This window comes from Channa argus, chromosome 7, assembly GCF_033026475.1.
Source record: "Channa argus isolate prfri chromosome 7, Channa argus male v1.0, whole genome shotgun sequence".
Classification (NCBI taxonomy): domain Eukaryota; kingdom Metazoa; phylum Chordata; class Actinopteri; order Anabantiformes; family Channidae; genus Channa; species Channa argus.
Genome location: NC_090203.1, coordinates 12,130,072 through 12,143,690, shown reverse-complemented (window position 1 = coordinate 12,143,690; position 13,619 = coordinate 12,130,072). Strand labels below are relative to the sequence as shown.

The window sequence follows — 13,619 nt, the reverse complement described above, 5'->3', positions numbered from 1 at the left end:
GCTGACTAAACCATAATTGCAAATTAACATCTTCCTCGATGTAAATAATTTACAAACTAGACAGCAAATGTCAGTAAAAATAAATTAAATACGTCCTCCTACGCTATGCTTATTTTTCTAATTGCACTTTTTACATGATCATCTTCCTATAGTTGGTCAAAATGGCAAAACGCCTGAAGAAAGAAAAAGTCAATGTCGATGTCATCAACTTTGGAGAAGAGGTATTTTTTTAATTAAAGCTCCACACTACATCTTGAATATCTAAATTGTTATTTATATACTTGGTATTTCTTGTGTTTTGCTTTCACCCAGGAGATGAACACAGAGAAGCTGACAGCCTTCATCAATACACTGAATGGCAAAGAGGGAGCAGGCTCCCATCTAGTCACCGTGCCTCCAGGCCCCAGTCTGGCTGATGCCCTGCTTTCCTCTCCTATCCTGGCTGGAGAGGGAGGTGCAGTTTTGGGCCTTGGTCCCAGTGACTTTGAGTTTGGAGTGGATCCCAGCGCTGACCCAGAGCTGGCTTTGGTAAAGAAAAATAGTAATTCCCTGTACTAGCTGTAGTTCATTACTATTACAAAAATTGCATTTGCTTCTTAAAATATTATTTCACCTGTATTTTTTTTCATCAGAATCTAGTCTTTGCTGTGCTTTCTTTTCTATGCTTTTTATTTGGTATCATACTACTGGCTGTATTGTCAGAATTGAGAGTAATGAAGATCTGGCATCTGGATTACATTTTCCCAGCCATTGCATTACACTTTTTAAAATTAGTATAAAAGTTTTTGTTTTTTCTTTTTGCAGACGTTATTAAAAAAAAATATATATATATATATATATATATATATATATATATATATATTAAAAAAAAGACATTCCATCACTGAAATAAAAGAAATTCCATCACTGTTTAATTTTACTCTTCTCTTTTCAGGCTTTGAGGGTGTCAATGGAGGAGCAGAGACAACGACAAGAGGATGAAGCTCGCAGGGCTGCTGTTGCATCAGCTGCTGAAGCTGGCATTACCTCTCCAGCTGCAGATGGTAGCAGAAACTTTGATTTGCTGTCACAAATGCTAATTTCTGCCCATTTTCCTAAGAATGATAGATAATCTGAATATAGTTTTGCTGGTGTATGTTCACATGGCCTATTTCTCCTTCTGGTTCAGAGTCTGACGATGCCCTGTTGAAGATGTCAGTTCCACATACAGACTCATCTGCCCCTACACTACCAGATTTCAGTCGCATGACAGAGGATGAACAGATTGCCTATGCTCTGCAGATGTCCATGCAGGGAGCAGGAGCAGGTTAAACATGGATTTTGAATTTCCAAGAATAAAAAATTTAATACAAGCTGGGATTGATTATACGTCACACTAACATAAAATGCAAAAGAGTAATAATTTACAGCAGAATCTACACTTGTGTGTTTCCTGAAAATAGTTTCTGATGATGAAACAAATTATCACGTATTTCACATTATCCCAGTTAAAATAGCCCATTTAATATGTTGTCATTGACACGCTTCCTTATTTTTAATGCAATCCAATACAGGAGCTCTGCCACAAATTCTGCTTTTACAATGTTATAATTTATCAGCTTTTCAGTTTAAACTGTCAGAAAGTTCATAATTCTACTATGTTCTATGTCTACTATGTTCGAAGTGGTTAGTGGAGCTGTACTGCAGTGCATTATTCAAAGAGGTGGTTCTAATGTTTTGCCACCCTATTGAAAATGAATAAGGTGACTAAAACATTGGAACCACCACTTTTTATAATGCACTCCAGTAACACTACAGTTTGCTCTGCTGCAGTCCAGATTGTCAATGTATTTGATTTGCACTGGAAGGGGCATAAAAGTAAAAGCTTTCTATAACTCTTCTTACTTGGAATAACACTTAACATGGCTCTTATTCTCGAATAAGGAACCAGGAAAATAAAGCCCCAACTTTTGTGTTCTATTCCTGTAGAGTTTAGTGCTGAGGACATGGATACTGGAGCTGACATGGAATCTAGTGATGCAAAAGTAAGCACAAACATTGAACATTTTACGTGGACTTAAGCTTTCTTGGGAAAGCTGATATGTTAAGTGTCATGTAAATGTGACAGTTGGTTCCCAAAATCGGGGTAGGGGATAAAGGAGAACCTGGATTCCCTAGGTAGATTTCTGTCAGAGAACACCGATTACCCTGCCATGTATAGGCGTAACCAGGTTTCTAATCAGCTTTTTCAAACTGCATGTTGTAATCAAAGGCTGCAGACATTAAGCAGCACACATCTGATTGAAAGAATTAAAGAACGGAGAGATCGTTAATATGGCACTGTTGCCTCATCTTAAAAACACAGTCTAAGGTCTGACAGAAAATTTCATGAACACAAAGTGCCGTGTAGAAGTCTTAATTCGCTTTCCCCCAAATTGTAGCCTGTTGTGGATCAGCTGCATGTGTCTTTCCTTTCTCTCCCCCTGCACTCTGCTGTAAAACACAGACTGAGAGAGAAAAGTCGGAAAGCAGCATTTTCTGTCACTATACAGTTAAAATTTGTGAGCCAGGCTTCCAGAACAAGTCAGAGGTTGAGGAGAAATCAGGTTACTCTTATGCTCCATGTATACACGGTTTTCCCATAACCAGGTTTCTTAAATGCATGTAAACACCGTTCCCCAATTACCCGAGAAAACTGATTTCCCGTCAGAGTACCCTGGTTACTTATGTGCATGTAAATGCAGCCATAGACTAGTTTTTATTTGTGTTTTATGGTTTATTTACTTTTCTCACGTTGAAAATGATGTGGTAAATATGATTCACAATATGTTATCTGTCTCCAGGATGAAGAGGACTATGATGTTATGCAGGATCCAGAGTTCCTTCAGAGTGTTCTGGAAAATCTTCCAGGAGTTGACCCCAACAATGAGGCCATCCGTAATGCCATGGGCTCTCTAGCTTCTCAGACAGGCTCCAAACCAGACCCCAAGAAGGATGAGGAGAAAAAGAAATAAAGAATGGAACTAAATAAATGACAAAGATCTGAGAATTTCACTGCATGTGTTATTCACAGTAACATTACTCCCCTGTAGTAACAGTTCTGTTCACCTTTTTGTTCGTGCAGCTCTGTAAACAGCTTTTGTTTCTAATTATTTTAGGGCCTATTCTCTTTTTGAATGGTTTGTGTTAAGTATAAAGCCTTACTTTTGAGTCATTTGTAATATAGCTACTAAGTGAAATGGGCAGATTTCTTCAATAAATGTACACTAATACTAGCATATACTTTTGTTAAAATTAATTTCCAGTTGGAACAGTTGCTATAGTTTAGTGTTTATTCACTTAATTACTTAACACTTATTACAATATTGATGAACGCCACACCGTCATTTACACAGCTAGTGTCATATTCAGTTTTCTTTGGGACACTTTCTTTAGGGGTCGCCACAATAGATCATCCGTTTCCATCTTACTGTCCCCTGCATCTTTCTCAGTGACAGCATCCATGAACCTCCTTCTTGGCCTGCCTCTTCTCCTCCTGGCCGGCAACTCCATCCTCAACATTCTTGTTCTGATATACCCTGCATCCCTGCTCTGCACATGCCTGAACCACCCAAATCCTTTGCTATCCCTCTTATCCATCCATGCCACTTCCAGTAATAATTGCAACACCTTCAACTCTGGCACTTCCAGCGTTGCGTCCTTTTATTTATCACTGCGACTGTCTCCAGCCTGTACAACATGGCTGGTCTTTCTACCATCTTCTCAATGTTCCCTTTCATTCTTGCAGATACCCTTTTATCCCAGATCACTCGTGATACTGTTCTCCATCCACTTCACCCTGGCTCCAATCTCTTCTTCACTTCTGTGCCACATTCCCCATTATTTGAACAGTTGACCTTAGGTATTTTAAATCATCCAACTTCACCACCTCTTTCCCCCGTATCTGCATCATTCCACAGTCTCTCATTTGCTCCATCATGCTCCTACCACTCTTGCCTGCTGTTCGTTCCCCTTCTCTCAAGTGCGGACCTCCTCTTCTCCAGATTCATCACAGTCTGCTCCTTACTTTCACTACCGATCACAATGTCCGTCAACCTGTCCACTCCTCTTTCCCACAGGCTGATCAACTTTATACCTCTGTTGTTGCTGCAACTCTTAACATCTCCCTTATTTTTGAAAATCACAGCAGGTACACTTCTTTTCCACTTCCCAGACATTTTCACTTTGCAGAATTTTGTTTAACAGTCTGGTTAACCACTCCACTGCCGTCTCTCTTAAGCATTTACAAGCCTCCACTGGTATTGTCATGTAGACCAACTGCCTATCATAACTTACCTTACCAGCACAGTACTTCTCATATTCATTTTATTCATCAGCTCCTCAAAAAACTTCTTCCACCTTCTTAACACAATGTTTTGACTTGTCAGCCCATGTCCATCTGCATCCTTTATCATCCCAACCTGCATCACATCCCTCCCAGCTTGGTCCAGCTGTCTGGACAGTCGATATAATTCCTTTTCTCCTTCCTTCCTTGCTGTTCCTCTTCTCCTGCTTTTTCCTTAGCCTTTGCAATGTCTATTTTCACTTTGCTTTGCTTTTCCTTGTATACTTTTCTTACTACCCTAATTCTTTTCCACTTGGGTCTTTCCTCTTATGCTTTCCAGAACTTCTACATTTCACCATCAACTCTTTTTTTCTCCCTTTCTCTGTCTGGATGCCCTACCAAGTACCTTCCTAGCTGTCTCCTTCACCACTTCACAGTAGCCCATTCATCAAGCACATCTTCAGTCCCACTCAGCCTCTGATTAAACTTGTCTCTGAATTTCAAACAAAAGTCTTCCTCTTTCCACCATCTGGTTTTTGGGTAGGTCCTCACTCACCTTTCTCTTCCTCACCCCCTAAGTCATCCTGCAAACCACCAACCAGTGTGGTGTAGGTACACTATCCCCTATCACCACAGTATCTGATCTCTTTCAGGTTGCATCTACTGCATAGACCATAGTCCACCTGTGTGCACCTTCCTCCACTCTTCTATGTCACGCTATGCTCCTCCCTCTACTTTTAAAATATGTAATCACCACTGCCATTTCCATTGTTTTTGCAAACTCTACTACCATTTGCCCTTCCACACTCTTTCATGCCATACCTACCCATCACAAACTCACCACCTCTGTTCCCTTCATCAACATGTCCATTGAAGTCACTACTTCAATACTGTCTTCATTGGATATGCCCTCCACCATTATGCAGTTAAAATGTTAGGTTGACATAGAAATTATGTTTTAATGTAGGCTCTTCTGTTGTTGAAAACTCAGGATAAATCTGCGTCTGTGTTATGTGAAATCAAAAATCATACTCACCTTAGTGCATTTTTTCACCTATTTAGACATTTTATTAAATTATTTTAATTAATAAAATTAAGTAAATGTTCTAAGGTATTTTTGTAAGATGGTTTTTGAAATCGCATTAATTTTGTAAACCACATCACACTGTGTAAACATTTGGGAGGCTCTTGGGAAGTCACTGTCGCATGATTCGGTGACGAAAACGTTGTGCGTCCGAGAGCCAAGTCAGGAACCAACTTCGCAGACTGTCAGGTAACTAGAATGAAACAAGTTTGCTAATGCTGGCTTAAAACAAAAAAAACAAAACGGGCATGGAATATGCTATATGGCATCACATTAGTGTCACTTTGGTCTTATGTTTTTGACAAAAAGTTGGACGGTTGACGTTAGCAAGGCCAGCTAGCAGCTAAATGCTAATGTTTAGCTAACCATTAGCAGAAGGATCCACTTGTTGCAACATCTCATTTAACTTGGTCGTGCTAAAGATCTGCTCTAAGTTTACCAGTTTTGTTAGACGTATGACTGATTTGAACCAGAACACACCATATACGTATTTACTATCACCAGCCACATCCGCACGTCTTTTGATATCAGCTGTTTTCGCAGTCTAGATGTTAACTTTTTGTGAAAACATACTGCATCAACTACTTGTTTTTATCTTGGTAGGTTTTAAGCCTTGTGCTGGCGATGGGAGACATGAAGACCCCAGACTTTGATGACTTGCTAGCAGCCTTTGACATACCTGACATTGATGCCAAAGAGGCCATACAGTCAAGTCCAGAAGAAGAACGGGATGAAGTGGGGAGTAATGCAAATAAGAGGGCAAGTGGATCTCCTTCTTGCTTTCCCTGCTCTCCTGCCTCACACAGTGAACCCCCCGTGGTCAGTGTTATTGTGAAGAACATGGTGCGGTCTGAGTCATTTGACAACACTTCATGCAGTGGTTTAGTCTCTCAGGTTAAGGACAAGTTGGGTGATCTCACTTCACAGCTTGGCCACACAGAGCCTGCTGATGATGATGTGGAGTCCCAGATTGGCAATTGCTTTGAAGGCTCTGTCCACAGGGATCAGGGAGTAGTCCGCACAGAGCTATCATCCTGGGATTCATCATTTAGGCCCATGCTGAATGATAATGAGTATGAAAGACACAAAGGAGCTGAGGTTGGTTCAAACCAGAATAAGACTGATGTCATAAACAGTTTGAATCCGATCCTCAATCCACACTCTCCGACCAGTGCCGGTCCTGGCATCTCAACTCCTTTGTCCCCACACTCTGTCAGCCCTCATTTTTCTCCTCACAACTCTCAGAAAGAAGAAATTTGTGTCCTCAATAAACCATCATCATCTTCTTTACCACAAAATGGGAGCATTACAGCTGAAATCAAACGTCTTATGCACTCAGATGAAGACGAATCAGAACCAGATTTAGGAAGTCCACTGGTGATCCAGGAGAGTCCAGAATCTCAGATGACCTCACCTCCCGAATTTAAACGCAGAGAAAAACCACAATCTGACTTGCTTGTGTCTACTGAAACCACTTCTTCTGACATTTCTGCTCTTAGTAATTTCTCCTTTTCTCTGGGAAAACCCAAACCCCCACTTGAAGAGAAGGTGCCACCTACATCCCCTAGCCATCCTTGTTCCACAACACCTCAGCCACAGAGCCCGAATTACTGTCTTCCTTCTGTCACAGTTTCTCAAGCAGTCAAAGATGATGAATACCCAGAGCATGTGATTGATGAGAGAGACTCACCTGAGAGCCCTCCACCTAGTGAGACAGGCCTTGTGGTCCGTAATAGAAGCAGTAGCCCTGATTTGGCTCCAACACCAGGTCTAGCAGTGGATCATAATGACTTCCATCAACAAGAGGAGCTCATGCAAAGTGAGCTTAGCAAAGAGGACAGGCCAGGTGATACTCAGGAGCTGAGTGAAAAGATTGCTGGAGATGGGGAAAATGTAAAAGAAGACAACAGTAACGCTGGTACATTGTTTGAGGACAATGTGTCTGCAGAGACAGGTTCCTCTCCATTACGCCCCCTCAAAGTTAAAATCAAAATGCCTACAGGCAGCATCACAAGAACCGTGACTGGGGTGGCACCTAAAAAAAGTGCAAGAGCCATCCCTAGGACTGTGGATGATTCAAAGCCTTTACCAGAACAACATAACACAAGATCCAAGAGGGAGTCATTACAGCAGGGTCAGCCAGCTATAATAGCAGATGTTTGTGCAGTTAAAGAGAAAACCACAGTGGACACCCAAGCTAAAGTTTCCCTGACAGCTGTTAGTATCACAAAAACTGCAACCCTGCCTTCCATTTCTGTTTCAATTCCCAGAGTCAGCCTAGGTGGGATCAACCTGCACAGCCTGGGTCAGAAACCTCTGAACAGTGGGATAACACCTTCACCTCTGCCCCCTCCACAAAGTAGCAGCAGACCAGCATCCATTGTCAACAGCACTGGGGCGATCATATCTAAGAATCAGACCAACCTGGTTGAATCTTTCAACAAAATTCTCAACAACAAGAACTTGCTGCCCAGTTACAAACCAGATCTCAGCTCACCTCTTCCTGCAGAGTGGGGCATTGCCCTCCCTGCACAGGTAACTCGTCACTGTATATGTCAAAAATGAGTCAATGTAATGCAATCAGTTAGTCAACATAAAAATGAATGGGCCACTATTTTGATAATTGATTAGATAATTTATAAAATGAGTTTTTGCCTTGGGACCTTTCATTATTTTTGAGATTTGAAAGACAACACTTTTGTGAATCAAGAAAATATCTTAAGTTTAATCTTTAAAAAAAAAGGATTAGTTGTGGCCCTAATTGTGTAAACTCCAAAAAGTGACACCAGCCATAAACCCATTGGCTGTCATTAGGGTTGATCTATCTGATAAGTTCAGCTTATACACTGGTTACTTTCAACAGGTTACTTACACCTCGTGGTGTAAGTGCTGTGGTGAACAACCGACATGTATCACACAGCACTGTAGCTTGTTGCGTGTGTCCAGGTTGATTAATATTGTGGCTGATCAGTGTTGATTTTAGCCTTACACTGACAAGCCAGGCAACTTTGTCAAAATAAAGGTGTAAATAAAGAGTTTGAGCAAGAGTATATTTCTGATATACTGCATTAGAAACAGAATGTCATAGGTCAGAATTTCCCACTACAAAATACAATATATTATTCCTAACAGAATTTCTTTAACTAGAAAACAAAGAATAATTTGTCTCGTTCATCATTTTGTGACAAGGTTACAACATTATTTACATAGCTTTGTTAAATAGTAAGAAGATAAACTGTTGTTGCCCTGCAGGGTTACCGCTGTTTGGAGTGTGGTGATTCCTTTGCCTTGGAGCAGAGTTTGGCACGACACTATGACCGGCGCTCGCTGAGAATTGAAGTGACTTGTAATCACTGTGCCAAGCGGGTGGCCTTCTTCAACAAATGCAGCCTGCTTTTACATGCCAGAGAGCACAAGGAGAGAGGCCTGATCATGCAGTGTTCACACCTGGTGATGAAGCCTGTACCTGTGGAACAGATGATTGGTCAGCAGGATCTCACCCCAGTTGGTTTGTAAAAATTGTTTCTGCCCCAGAACCTTTAGATTTATTTTTTTGGTGTGAGTCTTGTGCTTGATTATGTCTTTCTTTTCATATTCTTTCTGGATTCCTCAGGTGTGCTCTCTCCATCTCTTCTGTCATTGTCGTTATCCTCCATAGGTCAGGTCACTTCGAAAACAACTTCTCAGCCGCGTCAAGCAGTACCCAACAATAAAGGACAGTCAACTAAGTTCATGAGTAATCAATGTCCTGAGTGTCAGGTTCAGTTCAGCAGCAAAGAGGAGGTGGCTGAGCATTTTCAAGAAATCAAACCAGCACACACCACTGTAAGTGTTACGTCTAAGGACAGAGCCAAAAAAATGTATTTGTCTTATACAGAATAAGTGTTCATTAATCATCCTGTTATTTTCTTCCTCTATTTTCGGTTGTGCTCAAGGCATGCAGAGATTGTTCTCCTCCCATGCTCCTGCCTAACAGCTGCAGTGCAGCGGCTCATCAACGCATCCACCAAGGTTGCACTCCACATGTCTGCCCAGAATGTGGAGCCATAGTCAAGCAGTTTCAGACACATCTGGAGGAGACCTGTTTACACTTTGCACGCCGCATTGGATACAGGTAAAATACCTCCATTTCCTGTGTAGTTGTTTGTGTAAACTTAAGTATATCATACAGTTGTTATACCCAACAAGTTCCATTTCTTTTTCTCCCTTTTATGTTTCGGTTTGCCTCCCTCCAGATGTTCCAGTTGCCTGGTGGTGTTTGGAGGGCTGAACTCCGTAAAATCTCACATTCAACAGGCTCATTGTGATATATTCCACAAATGCCCCAGTTGTCCTATGGCTTTCAAATCTGCCCCCACCATACAGAACCACATCTCTGTCCAACATCCAACACTCACTGAACCACAGACGATGTACTAAAAAAGACACACACATTTTTATGGCCATCACAGTGAGGACATTTATTGGCATAATGCATTTCCTAGTCCTTTATCCTAAGCTAAACCCAATTCTACCAACTCGAAACCACATAACATAACACTCAAAAAGCTCTTTAAAGTGATGCGAGAATCCAAGAACCATCCTCACTTTGTCAAAATGTCTTTATATCAGTGGTAGAACATTCCATCTGGTCCTCACTCTGCTGTCCATACAAACATACACACATAGTTAAAATTGCGTGTTTCTGTCTTACAATTATTTAATCAGGTTTTTATTCCTTTACAGATTGATTTATAAATGTGTCATGTGTGACACAGTTTTTACCCACAAGCCACTGCTGTATGCCCACTTTGACATTCATTTAACCAATCAGAAGGTGCACGTGTTTAAATGCCCTGAGTGCACCAAGCTGTTTTCTCAGAGGAACTCCCTGCTGGACCATTTCAAGGTAAGTCGGTCATTTGGTATTTTTATTCAGATTCAATATACACAAACCTTAATAAATCAGAAGGGCAAATTAATTAAGAATGAGTTAAGTATAAACGCTTTGTTAATTTCTCTATCTTACTATTTTTAATCACATTATCTCTGTTCCTCAGACTCATAAGACTTCCATATTAAAACAAGAGTTGGATTCGCCTCCACCTGCTTCCTCTCGTACACGGCCTTCAGTGAAGTCAGAGAGTTCAGAAGGGGAGGGATGGCTGGATGAAGACAAAGTGACAGTAAAGGCAGAGAGGATGAAGACGCCCTCGGGGTGGAACTGTGCACCTTGCCACGCTCGCTACACAGAGAGGGAAGACTACATTACCCACATGGCTCAACAGCACAGCAAGGTCTAGTAGTCCATTACTAGCTAGTATATAAGATGTACAATTTGAGTGAACACCGTTTTTTAACAGTAGGTATGAGCAGGCGTAGCCATGTAAACATGTGTTTGTGTTGTGTAGATTCTGAAGAAGTTCCCTTGTAACAAATGTGAAAGCTCTTTCACCACCACTTCCAGTCTAAGACGACATATCAGAGACAAACACAAAGTCATGAATCGTGGCTTCCACTGCCTGTAAGTATTATCCCCATTGCCTCTCTGTATAAAGTCCATATTGAGAGGGTTGCTGTGGTAGACACTGTAACTCAAACTTGCTTTTAAAAAATCCCAAAGAATAACTGAATCTTTAACTGTAAGTACTATAATGTCTACTTTAAGTACTGTAGTAAAACTTAAGAAACATAAGTGGTTTGCTAAAGTTGTTGATGAAATGTTGAGACACACCGATATAAAATCACACTGTGTATATATGTGTGTGTGTGTGTGTACTTTAAGTACTGTAGTAAAACTTAAGAAACATAAGTGATTTGCTAAAGTTGTTGATGAAATGTTGAGACACACTGATATAAATTCACACTGTGTATATGTGTGTGTGTGTGGCTGTGTAGGTTCTGCACTGAAAATAAGAAAACATTCAGCAGCAAAGCCATGTTGGAGAGGCACGTTCAGCTTCGACACACTAAGGATGCTGTGAGCCAGGACACACTGAGGGTAAAGTTTGTATTTCTTACAAGAGGTCAAACTAATTAATTTAATAAAATTTATAGCAACAGGAGTTGTCTTTTTTTCCTCTGATCACAGGGAGGTGGCGAAGATGCAGACAGTTCCTCAGAACAGGACAGCAGTTTGGGGGCTCATCACAAACGGAGAGGGGCTTTGAAGATGGACCAGGATGAAGAGTCCACAGATAGGATGACTCCTGTGAAGAAGCTGCGGCCCTCCTCTATTTCAGCTCCTCCAGAGTCAGGGTTTCGCTGTGGCCCCTGTGGCTTCACCACAGAGAACAAATCATTGTTCCTCGAGCACATTGGTCAGCACAGGAGAGGAGGGACAGAGGGCGGAGATCTGCAATGTCTACAGTGTGGCGCCTGCTTCACATCTACCTCCTCCCTGTCACGCCACCGCTTCATCGTCCACAAAGTGAGAGAGACATTCACTGACAACCAGCGAAACCTCAGCATGCACCCAGCACCTTCCCCCAGTAACAGCAGGAAACATGATGAAAAGAGTTCTCTGGATGATTCTGCACCAGCATCGCCCTCCTGTCAGCCCTCCATAGCTCAAGAGAAGGAAGAGGACGACACACTAGCCTGTAAAGTCTGTGGTAAACATTTTGAAAAAGCAACAGATCTGAATACACATTTCAGGACTCATGGTATGGCTTTTATCAATGCAAGGAATGCTGGAAAAACTACTTGACAGCTCAAATACAGCACGTGGACCAGGGGTGGTTGGTGGTAAAAGAATTTTGTCAAGTGCCTTTTTTAAATCACTGATGTCTCATCATGCACTAATGTAACCAAAGATTGCTAGAACAGAGAGTTTTTTTGTGAATATATTGTAAAACAATCAAATATGATTCTCACTGGCCGAGACCAGACCTTCACTTCTGACACTCAGGATCTGTTGCTGCATTTCTGTGTTAGTCTGATTAGTTTGCATTGTAATGTGCCAGTAGAGAACTGTAAATGTTTTCAGAATTGTTGATAAGACGGCTACAGAATGTGTGTTTATCCTACTGAAAAGATTATTCAGTCGCAAACCAGGTCTGTGAAGTCATTTTTTAAAAACACATACTTTGAGAATCACTTCAGCAGTTTTGACTGTAAGCTCATATTTTTTTTTTTTTTTTTTTTTGAGAGCATACTGTGTTGTAATATTTTAGATTGATGTCCAACTTTAGTGTGTTTGAGATAAGGATGGTATAGAGAATTAGAATTTGTACTAAAAAGACTGTAGTTTTCAAGGACACTCACTCAGTTAGTTTACAGATGGATGAAATATTAACTCTGGCTTTCGATAATTGTTTGGCTCAGAACAAGGTCTGTGCAATATGTCTCCCATTAACTCTTCACTGGAGGTGTGGATTGGAGGATCAGTGGACGTACAATCCTTTCAGGACACACAAGGGTATGTTAGTATGCTTTAAGATAGACTTAAAAATGGGAACATATTTTTTGGGCCCTTAAACCAAAAAACCTTAAACATTATGAAATGATCTGATTCCATCTTTGTAAGAAATATGTAGTTTGGCTTATTGGTATGTAGGCAGATGTTTGTCTAAAAGTTGCTTATTTAGGTTACTATTAACAAAAGATCAGTGCGTTTGTAGTTACTTCTCTTTCTTGTGCTACATGTGTACATGTTGAACCTTCTTACATTATTTTTCTTCAGTTTTGGGTAAACTGAGTCCAAGTTTGTTCAACAGGTGTCAACTCTGAAAACACTGAAAATAAAAGTCAGGACTGTTCAACAAAATTCTTTAGAAAAAGATTGAAAACATGGTAGAGATACTGTGTTATGCTTAAAATATTCTGAGTGCGCTTTATTTTCTTTTAATGTCTTTGTTTAGTTGCACCTTTTGAGCTGTTCTTGTGGGACAGGTTGCTGGTTAACTGAAATAATTCCAAATACAGATATCAAACTCCATCATTATCACTGAGGTTAAGAAAAAATAACTATTCCTTTAATAAAGCGTCATCATCAGTGAACTGTACTATATGTGGCTGTGTGGACTTTCTCAGGAGATTATCTCATGTTTAACACACACTTTTATATTGAACTGTTTTGTTTTTACATTGACAAGATAATTTCTAACCAAATGTTTATTAAAAATGAATAAAAACTGATAGTGTTTTGGTCTCCGTATACTATTTTAACCGACTATAATAATCTTTATTCATTTTATTATCCATTTCTTTCAGTACAGTTTAAAACATTCAAATAAAGAAGATCTGAATACA

At 40.5% G+C, this 13,619-nt stretch overlaps 2 protein-coding genes across 4 annotated transcripts in view; both read left to right on the top strand.

The window, feature by feature from the left end:
- LOC137129799 (26S proteasome non-ATPase regulatory subunit 4-like) overlaps positions 1-3,254 on the top strand; it is a 6,049-nt gene extending 2,795 nt beyond the window's left edge. The window contains exons 5-10 of one of the 2 annotated variants that reach the window (XM_067509085.1): positions 153-221; positions 316-528; positions 935-1,043; positions 1,169-1,306; positions 1,969-2,024; positions 2,823-3,254. In XM_067509085.1, the coding sequence (XP_067365186.1) occupies positions 153-221; positions 316-528; positions 935-1,043; positions 1,169-1,306; positions 1,969-2,024; positions 2,823-2,993 (756 nt within the window). In that variant the 3' untranslated portion in view covers positions 2,994-3,254. Of the gene's footprint in view, positions 1-152; positions 222-312; positions 529-934; positions 1,044-1,168; positions 1,307-1,968; positions 2,025-2,822 lie in introns of both variants that reach the window. The other variant, XM_067509084.1, reaches the window with a different exon arrangement.
- A 2,194-nt stretch (positions 3,255-5,448) lies between these two features.
- znf687a (zinc finger protein 687a) lies at positions 5,449-13,372 on the top strand. 2 transcript variants are annotated; one of them, XM_067509078.1, is made up of 11 exons: positions 5,449-5,576; positions 5,991-7,922; positions 8,640-8,895; positions 9,046-9,212; positions 9,323-9,501; positions 9,623-9,799; positions 10,113-10,275; positions 10,427-10,663; positions 10,778-10,890; positions 11,265-11,367; positions 11,458-13,372. In XM_067509078.1, exons 2-11 carry the CDS (start codon positions 6,012-6,014, stop codon positions 12,073-12,075), a joined length of 3,924 nt encoding a protein of 1,307 aa, XP_067365179.1. In that variant the 5' UTR covers positions 5,449-5,576; positions 5,991-6,011; the 3' UTR covers positions 12,076-13,372. The 2 variants fall into 2 exon arrangements, with proteins under 2 accessions (XP_067365179.1, XP_067365178.1); XM_067509077.1 differs by having other exon boundaries at positions 9,001-9,212.
- The last annotated feature ends 247 nt before the right edge of the window (positions 13,373-13,619 follow it).

Bases quoted from the DNA above. Each gene is read 5' to 3' on its own strand.
- znf687a (XM_067509077.1), top strand. From the start codon at position 6,012: ATGGGAGACATGAAGACCCCAGACTTTGATGACTTGCTAGCAGCCTTT. The intron at 9,213-9,322 runs GTAAGTGTTACG...GTTGTGCTCAAG, and splicing joins TCAAACCAGCACACACCACT to GCATGCAGAGATTGTTCTCC. The intron at 10,276-10,426 runs GTAAGTCGGTCA...TCTGTTCCTCAG, and splicing joins CCCTGCTGGACCATTTCAAG to ACTCATAAGACTTCCATATT.